This window comes from Canis aureus, chromosome 9, assembly GCF_053574225.1.
Source record: "Canis aureus isolate CA01 chromosome 9, VMU_Caureus_v.1.0, whole genome shotgun sequence".
NCBI lineage: Eukaryota > Metazoa > Chordata > Mammalia > Carnivora > Canidae > Canis > Canis aureus.
Genome location: NC_135619.1, coordinates 72,096,007 through 72,117,605, shown reverse-complemented (window position 1 = coordinate 72,117,605; position 21,599 = coordinate 72,096,007). Strand labels below are relative to the sequence as shown.

General features: G+C 42.6%; 1 protein-coding gene across 7 annotated transcripts in view; it reads right to left on the bottom strand.

Moving 5' to 3' along the window:
* WDR25 (WD repeat domain 25) overlaps positions 1 to 21,599 on the bottom strand; it is a 143,555-nt gene that overhangs the window by 52,465 nt on the left and 69,491 nt on the right. For all 7 annotated transcript variants that reach the window (XM_077910592.1, XM_077910594.1, XM_077910593.1 and 4 more), the window contains one exon: positions 2,576 to 2,723. In XM_077910592.1, the coding sequence (XP_077766718.1) occupies positions 2,576 to 2,723 (148 nt within the window). The remainder of the gene's footprint in view (positions 1 to 2,575; positions 2,724 to 21,599) is intronic.

The window sequence follows — 21,599 nt, the reverse complement described above, 5'->3', positions numbered from 1 at the left end:
AATGGAACTGAACGCTCAACAAATGAACCAGGTGGGGAATGCTATTCCCGGGAGAGGGGTGGAGCAGAAAAGCCCTAAGGACAGAGGCTAAACCACCCAACACACCACAGCTGGGAGGAGCACGCTGGGCCTGGGGCCAGACAAGCTTTTCTCCAGTAAAGTTCTGCCACCAACTGGACAAGGCATGTCTCTTCCCCTCCTCCGGTCCTCCACCCTGCCTCAGTCATACCCAATCAGCTGCAGACACTAGGGAGAACTGCCCAGAGTACAAATCAAGCCATGATTCTCTCCTACTCCACACTCAGCAATGGCCCCCTACTGCCATCTGCTGTGGCAGTCCCTAATTTGTCAGGCAGGAAGACTCTCTTTAAACATCTAAAAATTTCGGAACCACTCCCCCACACACACACTCACACACACCCACACACGCAATGGCACTGTCTGTCTAACATCTGTTGATTGAGATCCATTGGGACAAAGGGCCACTAGGAATCCATTACTGTTATTAAATGAACCTGTATTTGATCCATCCAACCTCACTCCTCACCTGCAAGAAGCACCGGTCCTGCACTCCATGGGTGGATAGTGTGGGTACCCAGGGGTGTTCAGTGACCCTGGAGGGGGAATAGCGGCTGGAGAACACACACCTCATAGGCCAGGAACTGCACCTTCAGACTCGCTGCCCCTGGGTCCCTGCACCCCACAATTCCAAACACACCATTGTGGTTCATGTTCCTGTAACAAATGTGTCCTCATTGCTCTACCTACTGAGAACGCACTTCCCTCCCCCTCAATCGTGCCCCCGTCACCTAAATTCTCTACCCCACTCGTTCTTGCCTCAGAGTAGGTTCCACTTCCTCCCAGAAGACATTCTTGATCTTCTAGACTACAAGTTCCTGTACCTATATCTCGCCCTATCACTGTGACTTGAGATTCTCTCTGCGCTTCTGTCTGCCCCTTTCGCAAACAAGAGCTTCTAGGGCAGATCCTGGGTCTTGTTCCCTCTGTGTCTCCAATGCTGTACACAGTTTACTAGGAACACAGGCGTCATGGTGAGCCTGGCAGACCAGTGCCTGCAAACAGGAGTCTGACAGCACACGGTGCCAGCCCTGAAGGGTGAGTGGGGTCTAAATGAGACCTCATATGTAAGTGGGTGGTTGGGATATAACCTGCTGCAGTCATCACCAACTAGGTGGCACCAAACCCCTGAGCCCTGGCCCCCTCATTGACTCTGTAGAGCTCATGGTAAGACTACAAACAGTTGGGGAAACACTTTGTTGAGAAGAAAAACATCATACACTCAGCACAGTGGAGAGGGCACAGGATTTGCAATTGCAGACATGGCTTAAATCCTCACTTGCCATGCACCACTGGGAGGCTCTGAGCAAGCTACTTGCTGCTGTGAGCCTCAGGCTTCTCACCCATGAATAGGGGAAAAGAATCATGGGCAGCCTGTGGCATGGTACTGGCCATTGATGCAGCCACGAGTCTTGTCTTCATCCTCACTGTGAGCGCATGAGGTTCGAGCAGCGGAGCAGTGAGGCTGCCCCTCAGCAGTCCAGAGGTGATGAGGGTATTCAAGGTAGGAAACAAACCGCACAGATCCCCCAAACTATCCATTGGTTCCTTCCCTGTACCCCCTCCAAACTGCTGGGCAGAAGCTGTGTGGTTGGGCTGAGAACTGTCATCTCCTGCTTGCCAGACCCTAGCGCCTCCACTGTTGGGCATGGGAGACCTCTCTGCAGGCTGAAGGGGACACCTCATGGATGGGTAGCAACTCTGGCCTCCCCTCCTGGCCTCGGCAGAGTGTCCAGCAGAAAACTGACCAGAAGGAGCCCAGGGAGGAAAAGGCAACGTGGTACTTAGACCATACAGCCTGAGTCGGGGCAGAGGTTTCAGGCCAGCTCCATACCTCTGGCTCTGTTCTCACCTGATGAGCACAAATGAGACCCCACTCAGGGGCTGCAGCTAGATTGGGTGTGTAGGAGCACTCAGTAATATAAAGTTCTTTCCACTGACTTATCTCTCCTTCTCGCCCTGCTTGTCAAGAGCCCCCTTAGGATTTACCCAGCACAAATCCATCTTACCCAAATGCCTTTTCAGTGTAGGCATTAAAGCAGAACTCGTTTGCAGACTTTCCCTATGAGCTGGAATCATTCCTTACAGCCTTTCAACGATAATGAATTGACAGGAATTCTAAACTGATTCCAACCGAAGGACATTGTGATAAAGCTAAATCTATTTTGGTACAAATTACATGTCAGAAGTTGATTAAAAAGCCACCTCTTTATCCATCCCCACAGCTTGGGGCTGAGACAACCTTGGGGCTCTGTCCTCTGGGCAGGCTGGCAGAGGCCCACCTCGAACCCTCCATGGAGAGTCTTGGTTCCAGGCAAATGCCTTGGAAACATAATCTCCAAGTGTGAGCTTCTTCTGAGGGCTATGTCCTATTGCCCTGAAACTGTATGCAGCTTGTGGCTACTGACCACCCAGAGAAGCTTCCCAACGAGAAAGCTGACTCAGTTGCCAGCTCCGAGGGAGGGGTGCCTCAGGATAACAATGCAGTGAAACACACCTGTTTCGAGGTCTGTTAGGTGTAGGGCGAAGTCGAAGCCACCACTGAGGATGCGCCGGCCACAGGGAGACCACCGGGCAGCCCGCACCGCCTCGCTATGCAGGGAGTATGTCTGTAGGCAGCGGCCTGAGTCCACAGCGTTCCACACCTACAAGGCAAACACAGTGCCCGATGTCAAAAACAGGGACCTGACCTCCAGGGCTCAGCTTGACCCCTCTACAGGAGGAGAGGGACTCACAGTGGAACTAGATTCCTGTTATTTTATCATCAAAACAATACCTAGCTGTTAGACTTTTCCTTACAGAGGTGCAAAGACCTGGGGCTGATGAATTGAAGGGGAGCTTTTTCCCAAAACCTTTACTGGGGTTAAGGAAGCCCTCAAGAAAACAGCATGCTTGACTTCTGCCACCCAGCCTCCAAGCCCTTCCCATCCACTCTGCAGCTACTCCCCACCAAACATCCTGCTCTGCTCACACTTCCTTTAGCCCAGTGTTGCCTGCATCTCTGACATCTGTCCTCTTGGACAGGGCTTTGTGAGCCCTGGAATGGACACTACACCAGGTCAGGCTCTCTTCAGCCCAGTTTTAAGAGTAAGATCCAAAACAGAGCTTGCCACACCTGTGCATACAACCAGGCAAGGACCCAAAGGGCCAGCTGTCCTTTTTTCTGGGCAGAAGGTACTATCCTTCATTCCCACCCTAGCTTTCCATGGTGATGAGGTCTGTGGCAGAAAGCCCCATGTACATTCAGTGACTTCTGAAATATGTTCTTAAGCCAAGTATAGAACCACACAATCTAAGAGCCAGGGCCACTCCACACATGAGAGAGCCCTTCACCAGCTCTCCCAAGAACCCCAAGGAACAGCTGGTTAGCATGGAGCCTGGCAGGGCTGGCTCTGGGCTTGGGCATGCACTGACGCCCAGGAGGGCTAGTCTCCTACCTTCACTGTCACTACAGGAAGCAGGGGATGCTCCTGCCCAACACCTGAGGTGGCTCAGAGGATCGAACATGAGAAGCAAGAAGAGCATCTGCAGCCAAAACATGGGCATCAGAGCCAAGTGTCTCCTATGTGCTTGCAGGTCATGTGACTTGGCCTCCCTGGCCTCTATCTCCTCTTCCACAACGTGGGGGTTAAGAAGAGCCTCATCCCAAGGACTGTGGTGAGGGATAAGTGGGGCTGGTGGGCGTGCTCCTTGGGGCTTGCCATGCACAGAGTTCTTAAGAGCAGTGTTCTCAGACTCTCTCTCAGTTACATCAGGAACCCAAGCTTCACATCTTCATTTCCCTAATATCCCAAAGTGTACCTACACATCCACAGACCCAATCTGGAGACAGACTTCCTTTCAAGATGGGAAAATTCATCCTGCTGCATCCTCAAAGTCCTCAAAATGCAAAGGATCAGAGTTCTGAAAGAATGTTTTCTGGGTATATGTAAATGTCTGAGCTTAAGAAAATAAGAGGTCAATAGCAGCCATCAAAGCATGCTAAGAGCTCGGATCCTTTTTTTCTTCTTAGGGGTTAATAGCTAGGGTCTCAAACTGAAAAATCAAGAAATAGCAGCATTTACATTTGAAATATGGACAGAGGGGTGCCTGGCTGGCTCAGTCTGGTAGAGATGCAACTCATCTCAGCATGAGTTCCAGCCCCACGTTGGGCGTGGAGCCTACTTAAAGAAAAAACAAAAAGTCTGAAATATGGATAGAAATAATGGAAGAAACAGCCAGAAGACTTCAAAGTGGAGTGGGAGTTTGTGGTAGAACAGAGTGCAGTTTTTTCCAAAACTATGTACAAGTAAGACTAATAGAAAAAAATAAAGTAAAATTAATGAGCTACACCTACAGGGTTAACATGGCTAAACAATAGAAAACATAATATTGATTATATAAGACAAGCTGCATATATGCAGCAAAAAGCCATCTAAATTATAAAAACACACGAAACACTACTTAATGCTCATAGCTTCTACTGAAAAAGGAAGGAAGGAAGGAAAGGAGGTAGGGAGGGAGGGAAAAGAAAAGAATGGAGGTAGGGAGGGAGGGAAAAGAAAAGAATAAGTGTGGGGAGAATGTGGTGAAACTGGACCCTCTGTGCACTGTTGACCTCTCCCTCTGCCTCCCCACCATTGATGCTCCCTCTCGCACCCACTCTCTCAAATAAATAAATTTTTTTAAAAAATTGTGCATAGAGTCACCAGAGGATCCAGCAAGTCCACTTGTGTGTACATACCCAAGAAACTGAAAACAGGGTCTCAAAAGAGATATCTGCACACCAACGTCCATAGCAGGAGCCAAAAGGTGGGAGCAACCCCAGTTAGTCTATCAACAGATAAATGGATCAACAACACCTGGTCCATCCATACAATGAACTACAATTCAGGCTAAAAAAGAAGGGAGATTCTGACACCTGCTCCAATGTGGATGGACCCTGAAGACACCGTGCTGGGTAACATAAGCCAGTCACAGAAGGGCAAATACTGTATCATTCTATTTACATGAGATTCCTAGAAGGTCAAAATCATAGCTATCGAAAGGAGAATGGAGGCGCCAGGGACTGGGAAGGGGAGAGTAGGAAGTCAGTGTTTAATGGGGACACTGGGTTAGGGTTAGGGTTAGGGTTAGGGTCCCCATTTTTATTTTAGTTTTATTTAGTTTTAGTTTTATGAGACAGTGTCTCATTTATTTAGTTTTAGTTTTATGAGACAGAGTTCCAGAGATGGATGGAGATGATGGTTGCACAGCAATGTGAATGAATGTGCCCACTGCCACTGAACTGTGCACTTGAAAATCGTTAAAACAGTAAATCCTGTGCTTTATGCATTTCACCACAATCTTAAAAACACGCATGATGCAAAAATCTATCATGTTTATTTGTGCATTTGCAGTAAGACTATAATAACATGTATGAAGATGGCAGTCACTCCAGGGAGTGGCAGGCAAGGATGGGGCTGGGTGAAGAGCACTATGAACACTACACTGTATTTCCGAGAGAGAGAGGAAAAGAGAATATGACTATGCCTTGAAGCAAATATTCCCAAATGTTTCCATCTATTAAACTATTCATTTGGGGAGACACCTGAGTGGCTCAGTAGGCTAAAGCATCTGACTCTTGATTTTGGCTTAGGTCATGAACTCAGGGTTGTAAGCTCAAGCCCCATATCTGGCTCTGTGCTGAGCATTAAGCCTGCTTAAGATTCTCTCCCCCTGGGATCCCTGGGTGGCGCAGCGGTTTAGCGCCTGCCTTTGGCCCAGGGCGCGATCCTGGAGACCCGGGATCGAATCCCACGTCGGGCTCCCGGTGCATGGAGCCTGCTTCTCCCTCTGCCTATGTCTCTGCCTCTCTCTCTCTCTATGTGACTATCATAAATAAATAAAAATTAAAAAAAAGATTCTCTCTCCCTCTAATGCTGCCCCTCCCCACCAAAAAATAAATAAAAATAAACTCATTTTTTCCATTCATTCAACAAACATTTCCTGAGTACCTGCTATTAGCCAGGCATTGTTCAGCAGTAAATAACTAAAACAAAATCCCCTATCTTCAATGAGACAGACATTAAACAAGAAAAACAAGTAGCATCTAGACAGTATACAAGGTGGTGTTAAAGACTAAGGGCATAAGTGAGCAGGAAAGGGGACCTAAGGTCAGGAGGAGGAGTGGAAATGGTGGTGGCTTTTAAGGAAGATCTGAAAGGGTGAGGAAGGAAGCTGTACAGAAATCAGGGAAGAACCTTACAGGCAGAAACAGGGCCCCTCTGGCTACTATGCCAGGAATAGAGTGCAGGGCAGGGGAGACACAGGGACACAGTGTGGAACTTCTGCAAGAATCTGGGGGAGAGAGAAGCACAGCTGGACCAGTTGGAGGCAGGAGAAAAGCAGCCTCTCTTGGAATGTAGAACCAACAAAATAAGGAGAAGGAGAAGAAGGTTAAGGAATGAGGAGAAAACAAGGGGAGGAAGAAAGAGAAGAGGAGGAGAAAGCACCAAGGCCCAAAGCAGCAAACTGGGGAGTCTGAATTCTTGGCCAGGGAGGCCTTCTGAATCAGCTGTGGAGACATGTTTAAGGCAATCCATCAATCTGTAAATTGTCCGATAACTCTCCTCTGAAGTGAAAAATGCATACTTGGCTCTCCTGGTTGATATACACACAAGGATAGCGTCAGAATCAATGCAGACCAGTCAGCCACTTCTCAAAGCTACCCAGGGTGAAGGAGAGAAGAATCTCTGCTAATCGCTCTCCCTAATTGAATTTAATGTTCACTGTCAGGTTTTAAAGATTAATTCCCAAACACTGTGGCAGCCTGAAGTGTGTACCTTTTTCCAATTAAGTAATTAGAGATACCAATCTGCCTCCGTGGAATTAAGGAGTTAAGTCTTCTGTCAAATGTTCTAAGATGACTTGATGCATTAACTAGAGAGAGACATTCTATGTGTCCAACAGAAATCAGATTCAGAAAGAACATGACAAATAAAATGTGCATTTGCTTGGCTGTACTGTATTTACTGTGGTTCCCACATCCTGGTTACTGATACACGGCCCCATTAGGGGCTCCTCACAGTCTCTTAAGACCTATTGCTTTAGCAACATTCCCCCTCCCTACCTGTCCACCTTTTGTTTTTGATTACAAAACAAATACAACCTCCTTGTAAAATATTCAAATTACATAGATGCGCAAAAAAACAATATCCCATAGGAATCAACGGCAAGATTGTGGTTTCTCTGATTGTGGTTTTTCTTACTTACAAGTAAGTCTGCCCTGGGAAACACACCTCAGAAACACAAAGAAAAAAATAAGAATCATCCATAATTCTACCATCTGGACATAATAGCTATCAAACTTCGGGTGAACTTTGCCTCTGATTTGGCCCCTCCCTGACATCTCCTGCCTTGCAGACCTTCCTAGTCCACCACACCTCCTGGTCTCTTTTCCACCCCTGACACTCCTGCTGCCCCACGACATCATTCCAGAGACCACTATCAGACTCATTGGCTCAGCAAGCCTGTGCAACCGGTGCCCAAATTTCACCAAGACATGTGCCTGCAAAAGCTTGGGATTCCTTTACAACGTGAGTGTCAAGGGCTAGAATCGCATTGAATCTACAGACCAATTTGGGGAGATGCCTTAACAATATTCAGTCTTCCAATGCATGAAAAGGATATGTCTCTCCTTTTATTTAGGTCTTCTTAAGTTTCTTTTTTTTTTTTGAATTTTTATTTATTTATGATAGTCACAGAGAGAGAGAGAGGCAGAGACACAGGCAGAGGGAGAAGCAGGCTCCATGCACCGGGAGCCCGATGTGGGATTCGATCCCGGGTCTCCAGGATCATGCCCTGGGCCAAAGGCAGGCGCCAAACCGCTGCGCCACCCAGGAATCCCTCTTCTTTAGTTTCTTGAGTGATATTATGCAGTTTTTTAATGAAAAAATCTTGCACATCTTTTGTCAAATTTATTCCTAATGACTTCATGTTTTGATGATATTGTAAATAGTATTTTTGATTTTTAATATCAGGTTGTTTCCAATACTTAGAAATATAATTAATTTTTGAATATTAACCTTCAATTCTGCAACTTTGCTAAACCAACTTTTCAATTCTAGAAGCTTTTTTGTAGATTCAGTAGAATTTTCTACATAGACAAATTGGGTTGTCTGCAAATAAAGATAGTTTTACTTCCTCCTTTCCAATATGGATACTTATACTTCTTTTTCTTGTCTTATTGCACTGGCTAGAATCTACAATGCTGAAGAAACATGGTGGGAGTGGATACCCTTGCCTTGTTCCCGGTCTGATGGGGAAAGCAGTCCATCTTTTATATAGTTAAGTAAAATGTGAAAGCTAATGTTTTCATACATGCCCTTATCAGTTTGAGGAAATTCTATTTCTAGTTTGCACAATGTTTTTATCAGACATGAATACTATTTACATATTGTCAAAAGTTCCTTCTGTATCTCTTCAAATGATCATTTGGTTCTTCTTTTATAGTTCATTAATATGCTGAAATATATAGATTGATTTTGAAATGTTAAGTGAATCTTGCATTGCTGAGACAGATCTTACTTGGCCATGATATTATAAATTCATGGAAATAAAGAGGTATGTATACACACATACATACACATAAACACACACATAGTTGGATTAATCTACTAAAACTTTAAAAATTTTGTATCTATGTTCATGAAAGATATTGATATATCACTTTCTTCCCTTACAATGTCTTTTTCTTGTTGGGTATAAGGTAATGATGCCTTTACAGAATAAGCTGGAAAGTGTTTCCTTCTCTATGATTTTCTGGAAAAGTTTGAATAGAATTGTACAGTCATTTCCTAGGACTGCCATAACAAAGCACCACAAACTGAGTGGCTTAAACAACAGAAATGTATTATCTCATGATCAAGGAAACTAAAAGTCAGAAATCAAGGTGTTGGCAGGATTGGCCCTTTCTGAGGACCATCTTCCAGATCTTTATTTTGACTTGTACATGGTTGTCTTCACATTCACAAGGTGTTCTCTTTGTATGTATGTCTGTCTCCAAATCTCCCCTTATTAGGACACCAATTATACTAGATTAGGGCCCATCCTAAAGGCCTTATTTTAAGTTTATTATCTCTATAAAGACCCTATCTTCAAATAAAGACACATTTTAAGGCACTGGGGGGATTAGGACTTCAAAATATAAATTTTGAGAGAGACCCAATTCAATCCATAACAAACCGGTATTGTTTCTATCTTAAATGTTTGGTAAGATTCACTAGTGAGGTCATTTGAGCCTGGAGTTTCCTTTGTGAGAAGGTTTTTAACTACAGATTCAACTTCTTTAATAGATATGGGGCTTTAGGAATTATCAATTTCTTCAGGAGTGAGCTTTTCCTGTTTGGGTCTTTCAAGGGATTTATCCATGTCATCTAAGCTGTAAAATTCATTGGCACAAAGTTAATCATAACATTACCTTAGTAGCCTTTTAATATCTTTAGAATTTGTAATTAAGTCACTTCTCACATTATGTTAGTAATTTGTGTCTTTTCTATTTTATTCCTGATGAGTGGCTGACGGTTTATCAGTTTCAATGATCTCAACGAACCAGCTTTTGGTTTTACTGATTTTTCTCCACTGTTTATCTGTTTTCTATTTCAATTATTTCTGCTCTTATCTTAATCTCCTTTCTTTTGCTTACACTGGGTTGAATTTGCTTTTTTTCCCCTAGGGTCTTAAAGTGGAAGCTGAGATCACAGATTTGAAATTTTCTTTTTTTTTTTTTTAATATAGGCATTTAGTGCTATAAATTACCAGCTGAGAACTGCTCTAATACATTTCATATGTTGTACCGTCACTTGTATTTAGTTCAAAATGTTTTCTAATATATCTAACAGACTCTTCCTTGACCCAGAGATTATTTAGATTATTTGTGTTTAGTTTTCAAATATTTGGGAATTTTTCAGATACCTGTTAATGATTTTTTATTTAATACCATGATCATTAAAGAATATACTTTAAATGCTTTCAATCATTTTACATTTACTGGGACTTCTTTTATGGCTTAGTATTTGGTCTATCTTGGTAAACATTCCATGTACACTTCAAAAGAATGTATATTCTGCTGTTGTTACATAGAGTGTTAACACAGACCAAATTGGGTGATAGTGTTATTCAAATATTCTATATATTGGGATCCCTGGGTGGCGCAGCGGTTTGGCGCCTGCCTTTGGCCCAGGGCACGATCCTGGAGACCCGGGATCGAATCCCACATCGGGCTCCCGGTGCATGGAGCCTGCTTCTCCCTCTGCCTGTGTCTCTGCCTCTCTCTCTCTCTGTGACTATCATGAATAAATAAATAAAATCTTAAAAAAAAAAATATTCTATATATTTACTGACTTCCTGTCTACTTCATCTATTGATTATTGATAAAAGGGTGTTGAAACCTGCAACTATAATTGTGGATTTGATTATTTCTTCACTCAATTCTATCAGTTTTGCTTCATGTATCCTAAAGCTCTTACTAGGTATATATTTATGCACCTAATGGTATGTCCTTTGATGAACTGACCCCTTTATCATTTTAAGATAAATCTATTCCTGCTAATATTCTTTGCTCTGAAATCTACTTTGCCTAATGTTAATATGGCTACTCTAGTTTTTTAAAATTGTTATTAGTGTGGTATATCTTTTTCTATCCTTTTACACTTAACTTTTTGCATCTTTACATATATTTTTAAAGATTTTATTGGTTTATTCATGAGAGACAGAGAGAGAAGCAGAGACACAGGCAGAGGGAGAAGCAGGCTCCATGCAAGGAGCCTGATGTGGGACTCAATCCCAGGACCCTGGGATCACACCTTGAGCCAAAGGCAGATGCTCAACCACTGAGCCACCCAGGCATCCTTGCATCTTTAAAGTGGGTTTCTTGTAAGCATTGTATACTTGCCTTTTTATCCAATCTAACAATCTTTCTCTTTTATTTTTTTAAAGATTTGTTTGTTTGTTTGTTTGCTTGTTTGAGACACAGAGAGAGGCAGAGACATAGGCAGAGGGAGATGCAGGTTTCTTGCAGGGAAGCCCAATGTGGGACTCGATCCCAGGACCCTGGGATCATGGCCTGAGCTGAAGGCAGACACTCAACCACTGAGCCACCCAGGTGCCCCACAATTTTTGTCTTTTAAATAGTGTATTTAGACCAGGGTGCCTGGGTGGCTCAGTAGGTTAAGTGTCTGACTCTTGATTTTGGATCAGATCATCATCTCAGTCATGAGACCAAGCTCCAAGTCAGGCTCCAAACCCAGTGTGGAGCTTGGGATTCTTTCTCTTCCTCTGCCCTAACCTCTGCTCCCATTCACACATACTCTCTACATACATACATACACACACAAACCTGGGTATTTAGACCATTTCATCTATTGTTGATACAGTTTGGGTTTAAATTTGCTATTTTCTTTTTTTTTTTTTAAGATATTATTTATTGGGGCATCTGGGTGTCTCAGTCGGTTAAGCGTCTGCCTTCAGCTCAGGTCATGGTCCCAGGGTCTTGGGATCAAGCCCTGTGTTGAGCTCCCTGCTCAGTGGAGAGCGTACTTCTCCCTCTGCCACTCTCCCTGCTTGTGTGCACAGGCTCTCACTCTCTCTCTCCCAAATAAATAAATAATTTTTTAATGTTATTTATTTATTTGAGAGACAGAGTGCAAGCAAGGGAAGAGCAGAGAGAGAAGGAGAAGCAGACATTGTGCTGAGCACAGAACCCCACATAGGGCTCCACCTCACAAACCTGAGATCATGACGTGAGCCAAAATCAAGACTGGGATGCCCAACCAACTGAGCCACTCAGGCACCCCATGCTGTTTTTCATTCATCTCATTTATTCTTCGTTCCCTCTTTCCCTTTTTTGCCTTCTTTTGAATTGGACATTTTTTGTTATTTCATTTTATCTCCTATTGTTAGATTACTAACCATAAATCTTTGTTTTATTACTAGTTGCTTTAAGGTTTATAGCATACATCTGTAACTTATCACAGTCTACCTTCAAGTAATATTAGTGCTTGTTTTATGAAAACCATAATAATAATACATACCATTTTCCCCATCTCAGCTTGTATGCATTATCATACATTTTACACAAATCTCATAAAACATGGTTATTGTTTTTACTTTAAACAATCATCCATTATTTAAAGTGATTTTTAAATAAGAACAAAAATTATTTACATTTACCCACATAGTTACCACTTCTGCTGCTCAGCATTCCTCTGCGTAAACGTAGATCTCTATCTAGCATCATTTTCCTTCTGCCTTGAGAAATTTATTTAATATTTCCCATTGTACAAGTCTGTTGGTGGTGAATTACTTCAGCTTATAAATGTCTAAAAAAAACATTGTGCCTTTCTTTTAAAAACATATTTTGCTGGGTATTAAATTTTAGGCTGACAGTGGTTGGTTTGTTCTTTTTTCTTTCAATACTTTAAAGTATGTTGTGCCACTGTCTTCTGGCATTATTTCCAGTAAGAAGTCTGCTGTTATCCTTATCTTCATACCTCAGTATGCAACTTGCCTTCTTACCCTCTTTGGTTGCTTTCAAAATGTTTTTCTTTGTCACTGGTCATAAATTCCATTAAGATTTTCCTTAGTGGACCTCTTTCTTCATGTTTCTTGTGCTTAGGCTCACTAAGGTTCTTGGTTCTGTGGGTTCCTAATTTTCATCAAAAAATTTAAAAAATTTTTTCTGCTCTCTCTTCGAGGACTTCAAGTTCATGTATATCAGGTGAGCCTGAAGTTGTCCCACAGCTCATTGATATCCCGTTCACTTTTTTCCCCAAGCTTTTTACTCTGTATTACATTCTAAAATGTGTCTATGTCTTTAAATTTGCTAACCTTTTATTGTTTCTGATTTGCTATTAATCTTATTAACCTGGTAACTTTTCATCTGAATTTTTTTTTTCCAGTTCTAGAGTTCAATTTGGATCTTTGTTCTATCTTCCTTGTCTCTCCTTAACATGCTCATGTTTTTCTCTACCTTTTGGATATATGGAGCATATTTATAATAGTTGGCTTAATATTCTTACTGACTAATTGCATCATTTGTGCCATTTCTGGGTCTGCTTCTATTGATTGGCTTTTCTTCCAATCATAGTTTGGATTTTTCTACTTCTTTGCATTCCTTGTAATCCCTGTTTGGATGCCAGACACAGAGAGTTTTACTTTAGTGGATGTTATGTATTTTTGTATTCCTATAAATACTTTTGAGGTTTGTTCTGGGACACAGTTAAATTACTTGGAAACAGTTCACTCCTTGCCAGGATAGTTCCGAAGCTCTGATAAGAGAGACTAGAGCAGTATTTAGTCTAGGGCTATTTTACTCTGCTGCCGAGGGAACACGCTAATGAATTATGAGGACTTCCCACTCTGCCTTGAGGTACTATGAACTATTCTTGGCCTTGTGAGCTCTGGGGATAGCGCACCCTGATCCTCTTGAGTGGTTCTTCTCCCGCTTCAAGAACTTCCTCACACACATGCTGATCAAGTACTCCACTCTGAAGGAGACTCCCACAGATCTCTGGAGCTTTCCCTTGGTGCAGCTCTCTAATCTCTGCTTCTTTGTCCTGAGAACTCCAGTGGCCATGACTTCCTGGACTCCCAGCTTTGTCTCCTCAGGTCAGGGAGACCACTGGGATCCATCTGGGTCTCTACTCCCTATGCTGAAGCCTGGAAACTCTCACCAGGCAGTCAGCTGGGGCAGTCACAGGGCTCATTTCATTTTGTTTCCCCATCTCTTAGGGATCACTGACTACATCGCCTAGTGTTCGATGTCAAAAAAAAAAAAAAAAAAAAAAAAAAAAGCATTGCTTCTTACATTTTGTCTGATTTTTAAAAATTGTTTAAGATTGGAGCATAAGGGCAGCCCCGGTGGCTCAGCGGTTTAGCGCCACCTTTGGCCCAGGGTGTGATCCTGGAGACCCAGGATTGAGTCCCACGTTGGCCTCCCTGCATGGAGCCTGCTTCTCCCTCTGCCTGTGTCTCTGTCTCTCTCTCTATGTGTGTCTCTCATGAATAAATAAGTTAAATGTTTAAAAAAAAAAAAAGATTGGCCTTTCACGAAGATGGCGCCGAAGGCGAAGAAGGAAGCCCCTGCCCCTCCCAAAGCCGAAGCCAAAGCAAAGGCTTTGAAAGCTAAGAAAGCGGTGCTGAAAGGCGTGCACAGTCACAAAAAAAAGAAGATCCGCACGTCACCTACATTCCGACGACCCAAGACCCTGCGTCTCCAAAGGCAGCCCAAATATCCTCGAAAGAGCGCCCCCAGGAGAAACAAGCTTGATCACTATGCCATCATCAAGTTCCCCTTAACTACTGAGTCAGCCATGAAGAAAATAGAAGACAACAACACACTTGTGTTCATTGTGGATGTCAAGGCCAATAAGCACCAGATCAAACAGGCTGTGAAGAAGCTCTATGACATTGATGTGGCCAAGGTCAACACCTTGATCAGGCCTGATGGAGAGAAGAAAGCATATGTTCGACTGGCTCCTGACTATGATGCTTTGGATGTTGCCAACAAAATTGGGATCATCTAAACTGAGTCCAGCCGGCTATAAATCTAAATATAAATTTTTTCACCAAAAAAAAAAAAAAAAAAGATTGGAGCATAAATCTGGTCTCTATTACTCCATCTTAGCCAAAAGTGTAAGTCCCCATAAGTTACTTAGAAATGTGTGGTTTAATTGCCAAACATTTATTATTTTTCTTATTGCTCAATATCTCATTTTTTATTACTAATTTAATTCAACTGTAAACAGAGATTTTGTTCCCTGTTGTTTGAATCCTTTTAAATGTACTGAAATTTGCATATGACCTATCTTAGTAAAGCACTATTTGAATTTGAAAAGCAAATGTATCCTGTACCTGTTATGTAGTGTTCTATAAATGTCAATTAAGTTAAGGTAGTTGATAGTGTCAGATCTTCCAACTTTATTGATCTGTCCAATTGTTCAACCATTAGAGAAGAGGGTTAAAATCTCCACATAGGGGCAACCTGGGTGGCTCAGTGGTTGAGCATCCATCTGCCTTTGGCTCAGGGTGTGATCCCAGGGTCCTGGGATTGAGTCTCACATTGGGCTCCCTGCAGGGAGCCTGCTTCTCCCTCTGCCTGTGTCTCTGCCTCTCTCTTTGTCTCTCATGAATACATAAAATCTTTAAAAAAAAATCTCCACGTATATGTATGAATCTTTTTATTCTCCCTTTAATTCTATGAAAAAAATTTCATGTATCTTTTTGAAGCTCTGTTATTCAGTGCATACACAATTGTTATGTCTTCCAGAGAAATTCTTGATTCTTGAATCACTATGAAATGTCTTATCTCTTACCTCTGGTAATGTCCTTTGTCTTGAAGTCTATTTTATTGGTTAGTATTAACAATACTCTCAGTGCTCCTATGCCTACTATTTGGATAGTATCTCTTTATTCCATCTACTTACTTTTACCCTGTTTCTTTTTTACTTAAAGTACACTTCTTTTTGACAGCATATAATTTAGTCTCACTTTTGTATCCATTCTGACAATCTCTTTCAATTATAGTGTTTAATCCATTTACATTTAATATGATTGTTGATATGACCAGATTTACATCTATAATTTTGCTGTTTTCTTTTACCTCTGTTTTATTCCTCTCTTCTTCCTTTACCGCCTTTTTTTTTTTTTTTAAGATTTTATTTATTTATTCATGAGAGACACACAGAGAGAGAGAGAGAGAGAGGCAGGGACACAGGCAGAGGGAGAAGCAGGCTCCATGCAGGGAGCCTGATGTGGGACTCGATCCCAGGACTCCAGGATCATGCCCTGGGCCAAAGGGGCAGGCACTAAACCGCTGAGCCACCCAGGGATCCCCTTTACCACCTTCTTTTAAAATAACTATTTTTACAATGCCATTTTACTTACTGGCTTTTTAGCTATTCCTCAATGTTATTTTTTTAGTGGTTACTCTAGGGATTATAATATGCATTCTTAACACTTTAAAGTCCTTTTACAGTTAAGATTGTACCAGTTTACATAAAATATAAGAAGCTTGAAACCATGTATCTTATCCAAGCCCATTCTTTATAGTTGTCACATGTATCACATCCATGTTACAAACCCACAAGCAAAATGATCATTTTTGCTTTCAATAATCATCATCGAAAGAGAAAAAATAGTCTTGTATATTTTCCCACATATTTACCATTTCTAGGCTCTTCACTCCTTTTTTTTTTTTTTTGGCTCTTCACTCCTTACTGAAGATCTGAGTTCCTATCTGGTATCATATTTCCTTGTCCTAAAGAATTTCCTTTAACATTTCTGAGTGCCTGTCTGCTATCAATGAATTCTCACTAGTTGTCATTTATCTGAAAATGTCTTTAATTCACCTTCATTCCTAGAGGATACAGAATCATGAGTTGACGTGTTTAGTTTTGTTTTTTTTATCAGCACTTTAAAGATATCATTCCACTGCTTCTGGACTCCACAGGTTCTGATGAGAAGTCAGTGATTTTCATATCACTATTCTCCTCCACATGATATTTATTTTTCTCTGGCTACTTTAAAATTCTTTCTTTATCTCTGGTTTCCATGTTTGACTATGATATGCCATGGTGTGATTCTCTTTATATTTGTCCTGTTTGGGGTTTGCAAAGTTTTTTTTTTTCTTTTTGAATCTGTAAATATACATATTTCATCGAATTTGGGAAATTTTCTGGCAATATTTCTTCAAATAATTTTTTCTTTCCTCATTCTCTGTCATCTCCTTCTAGAACTCAATTATATGTACAGTATTATAATATATATTACATAAATATTTTTGAATATTGTCCATAGGGCCCTGAATATATTTTTTCCCTGTTCTTTTTCTGTTTTCAGGTTGAATAATTTCTTTTTTTTTTAAGATTTTATTTATTTATTCATGACAGACACAGAGAGAAAGAGAGAGAGGCCGAGACACAGGCAGAGGGAGAAGCAGGCTCCCTGTAGGGAGCCTGAGGAGACTTGATCCCAGGACTCCAGGATCACACCCTGGGCCAAAGGCAGGCACTAAACCACTGAGCCACCCAGGGATTCTCCCAGGTTGAATAATTTCTATTGTTCTATCTCCAAGTTCACTGGCTCTTTCTTCTGATATCTCCATTCTGCAATGGAGTCCAAATGATGGATTCTTTATTTCAGAAACTATATTTTTCATTTCTAAGATTTCCATTTGTTTTTCTTTATAGTTGCCATTTCTCTACAGAGATTTCCTATCTTTATATTTATTGTAAACATATTTTCCTTTGTGTCCTTCAGCACTTTATAATAACTGCTAAAATACTTTGCTAATTTCAACATCTGAATATCTTGGAGACAAGCTCCACTAATTGCCCTTCTCTTGACTATGGGTCCCCTCTTCCTGTTTCTTCCTAGAGTAATTTGGGGGAATCACCAAATTTATGTTGTATAAACTCTGGATGGCTATGGTTCTCTAAAAAACTTTTTTTTTTTTAAACAGTCAGCTAACGTGGTTCAACTCACATCTTAAACTGTGACTTTACTTAAACTGTCTCCTCCATTGTGTTCAGCAGCAGCAGCAATTTCTGTTCAGTTCTCTTACTGTTAGCTGAGCTGCTTGGAGTCTCCTCCATGCAAGGGTTCAAGAGTCATCAAGAGATCTGGGCAGAGGGCAGCCCAGATGGCTCAGCGGTCTACGTCGCCTTCAGCCCAGGGCATGATCCCAGAGACCTGTGATCGAGTCCCACGTCAGGCTCCCTGCATGGAATGGAGCCTGCTTCTCCCTCTGCCTGTGTCTCTGCCTCTATCTTTCTCTGTGTCTCTCATGAATAAATAAATTAACTCTTAAAAAAAAAAAAAAAAAAGATCTGGGCAGAGCCTATACAGAGAAATTATGGCTCCTCTTCTCTGACTCTTTCCTGGAATCTCCCTCCTCACTTTCCAGCTGCTGTAGTTGCCCCCAAATTCTGTCCTCCGCTTCTTCAAGCCAGTAACATTGTAGGTTTTCTTTTTTTTTTCTTTTTTTTTTTTTCTTTTTTTTAAAGGAACACAAGGAATTCTGCTCTCGAGTTGTTTCTAAAGCGGGGATTTTTTTTTTTTTTTCATGATAGTCACACAGAGAGAGAGAGAGAGAGAGGCAGAGACATAGGCAGAGGGAGAAGCCGGCTCCATGCACCAGGAGCCCGACGTGGGATTCGATCCAGGGTCTCCAGGATCGCGCCCTGGGCCAAAGGCAGGCGCTAAACCGCTGTGCCACCCAGGGATCCCAACATTGTAGGTTTTCTATCCAACTTTTAGCTGCTCTGCCTGGCACAAACTGGAGCCCACCCTCAGGCAAGAAAACATAAAAGCAGGAGACTCATCCAATGTTATTTCCTTCTTCTAAGAGCTCCCTTCCAGTGTTTGTCTGCTTTTTCATTGCTTTCCCACACCTTCAGGTAGCTTGTTGTTGCTGCTGCTCAGAGTTTATGGTTGTCGGCTGTACAGTTACTTTGATAGGAAATACTCCTTCCTTACTGGAAGCCACATCTAACACCCAGTTTTAAGCATCTGTTTTGTAGTACTGAAGAGTAATACATCAGCCCACTCCTCACTTCCACCCCCATGCCTTGCCACACACATACCCGATTACCCCAATACCTTAATAACAATCTCCCAAACCCTGCTTTCTGGTAGGAATATTTAGAAGAGTGAGGAGATTGGAGTATTTGTTCTGTGGGTGAGCTGCTGTCACAGAGGTGACAAGAAGGCCAGGAGTGATCTATAAACTGATGTCATTTACTGCAGGCAGGAATGAGGAGCCAGGAATGATTTGAGGAGATGACCCCACCCACATTATTCCCCCAGCCCTGCCAGATTCAGGAAAGCTTATAGAGAGCCTGGGAAACCTGTAGGGTTCCTAGGATACACAGCATAGAAGTTTGAGCCAGTTTTGCTTGATTCTCTAAGGGCAGAGTACCTGGGCTGATAGATGTGTTACAAGGTGCTCACATTTGCAGAAATAGTGAGAACCAAAATAGTCTTTTCATTTTACACCATCTTCCTAAGAGCTTCCTAAAATGTTTTCTACACCAAATGATGCAAGATCCCTTAAAGGAAAGAATGAGGAGAAACTCAATCAGAATCTGTAAGTACATGGGCATTCATTATACAGAGAATTCCAAGAAATTATTCTCTCTATTCAATAAGGTCAGTACAAAGGGAAGGAATTTAAATGTCAGCAGAAGCTGCAAAAGGGCAAAGAAGAGTTTTCTCAGAGTAGAAAAGATTAAGAGCAAGACCCATCACAAAGGTTGCCAGGAACGCATGGGGAGCTGGGGGTCATCAGGTCCACCCTCCTTGTAGAGTGGGGTGACCCCTCAGTGGCCTGCAGGGTCCCCAGCAGGTGGTGCAGCACATCCAACCAAGGTGAATACAGGACTCCAGGAGGAGCCAGAGCCCCTTCTGAAAGCATCACAATCCCAGACATTATTCTGGGACAAAATAACACCTCACCTCCCACCTCCAGGTAACAGGCATCATGAATTCAGTAGTTACTACACATCAGTCATGCTTTTAAGCACTTTGCAAGAGTTAACCCAGTCCTTACCACAACATGAGATAGATATTATTATAAATGCCATCTGACAGATGAAGAATCTGAAGCACAGAGAAGTCATCTCCTTGAGGTCATACTGTGAGAAGTGGAACAGGGAATCAGGTCCAGGCAGTCTGGCTCAAGAGCCTGCTGGCTTAACACCAACACTTTTCTACCTTCCACCTGCAATACACCCTGTGGCCCACCACTGCTCCTAACTTTGCTCTGTGGAGAACCCAGCACCAAGCCAGACTGGCTCCTCTGCCCACTGACAGCCCCTTTGCTGTTTCCCGTTGACTCCCTTGCTGAATCACTGCCTCCTAACATGGTGCTCCAAAGTACTATGGTCCTCCTTATCCACCTGTCAGCTCCATTGTCCAAATATATCCCAAATCTATCCACTTCTCATCAGCTCTGCTGCTACTACCCTCATCTGAAACACCAACATCTCTCTCCTAACACCCCCACTAAAGCCTCAAAACTGGGGTCTCAGCCTCCACTCGGCCCCACAATCTGCTGCCACACAGCAGCCCGAGAGGCCCTCTTGAGTCAGAAGTCAGGTCACACACACACCCCCCACCATAGTGCCCCATCACGCTCGGAATAAACCCCATGCCATCTTCACATGAACCACAGGAGCCTTCTGGTTGCTCCTGGCACACATCAGACCCTCTGCCTCACGGACAGCGCACCTCGTTTTCCTGTACCTAGAATGCTCTCTCCAGACAGTCACAGGGCTCGCTCAAGTCATTATGCAGACATAGGCACTAAACTGCCTGATTGAAACACTTCTCTCATCGCTCTCCTTCATCTTAGCTAGCTCTACTCTTCTTCAAAGCAGGCATTACTTTTAAATTATTTGTCTGCTTCTCCCACTAAAATGTAAGCTCTGTGAAGGTTAAGACATTATTAATCACCTATTTTGTTCACTTCTATATCCCCAGGGTGTTGAACAGGGTCTAGAATATACTAGAAGCTCAAATAAAGCATTGTTAGATTAATAAAGGGATAGATGGAATGGATGAATGACAGATGGATGGAGAGACATACAGAGAGATGAAAGGATAACTATCCTAGCTAGAGTCATCTCCAGCTTGGACAAGCAGATCTCTCCTCTATAACATCACTCAATTTGTTGATTATTAAGTCACGGAACAGAATAACACTAAGCATAATGCCCTTTGAGCATAAATCATGAATTCTTTCAGGTGGGTGCTATTTTTTAATAAACCATGGACATTCACCTGGTAAATACCTCTCTCTCTCTCTCTTTCTCTGTGTGTGTGTATGTTCACAAGAATAGGCTGGACTCTGGCACCATGGGGACTTTGGGCTGGTTTCTGCTCCTCTATAAAATAAGAGTGAAATGAAATTATCAAGATTCTAAAGGCCTGGGTTCTTTAAGTGTCACATGCCTTGCCAAATCAAGATTTACTCAGTATCTGGCCTCAATACACACAGATCCTATGAGCCTATGAACTCAAAGAAGGATGAATGATTTTGGTGACTAAGTGCTGGTTCCTGGCAAGCACATATGTTTTTAATCCTACAATACCCTGGATTCTACTGCCTGCCCAATGTCCATTTGCCCTTTTTCTGGTATGAGCATCCCACCCTCCCATGGAGAACCACTCACACCCTGCTCGGTCACTGGAGTATTCTAACTTCTACAAAGGACATGTAACCCAGGTCTGGCCAAGTGGAGGCAGTGAAGTACAAGCCTAGGGATTCAGCAGGCAGTAAGAGGAAAGAGGCATTTCCTCTCCACTGGGGTAACAAAGAAGTAGCATCAAAGCCAAAGGGGGGCCATGATGGGTGTGACACATCCCTAGCACCGGGGCATGCCCAGAGAAAGAGAAGGTGAGACCAAGACACAAGAACACTGGGATCCTGAGTGCAGCCATGCCTAAAGCTGCAGAATCCTTGATCTTGTCACCTCTTGAGCCAACACATTCACCCTTTTGCT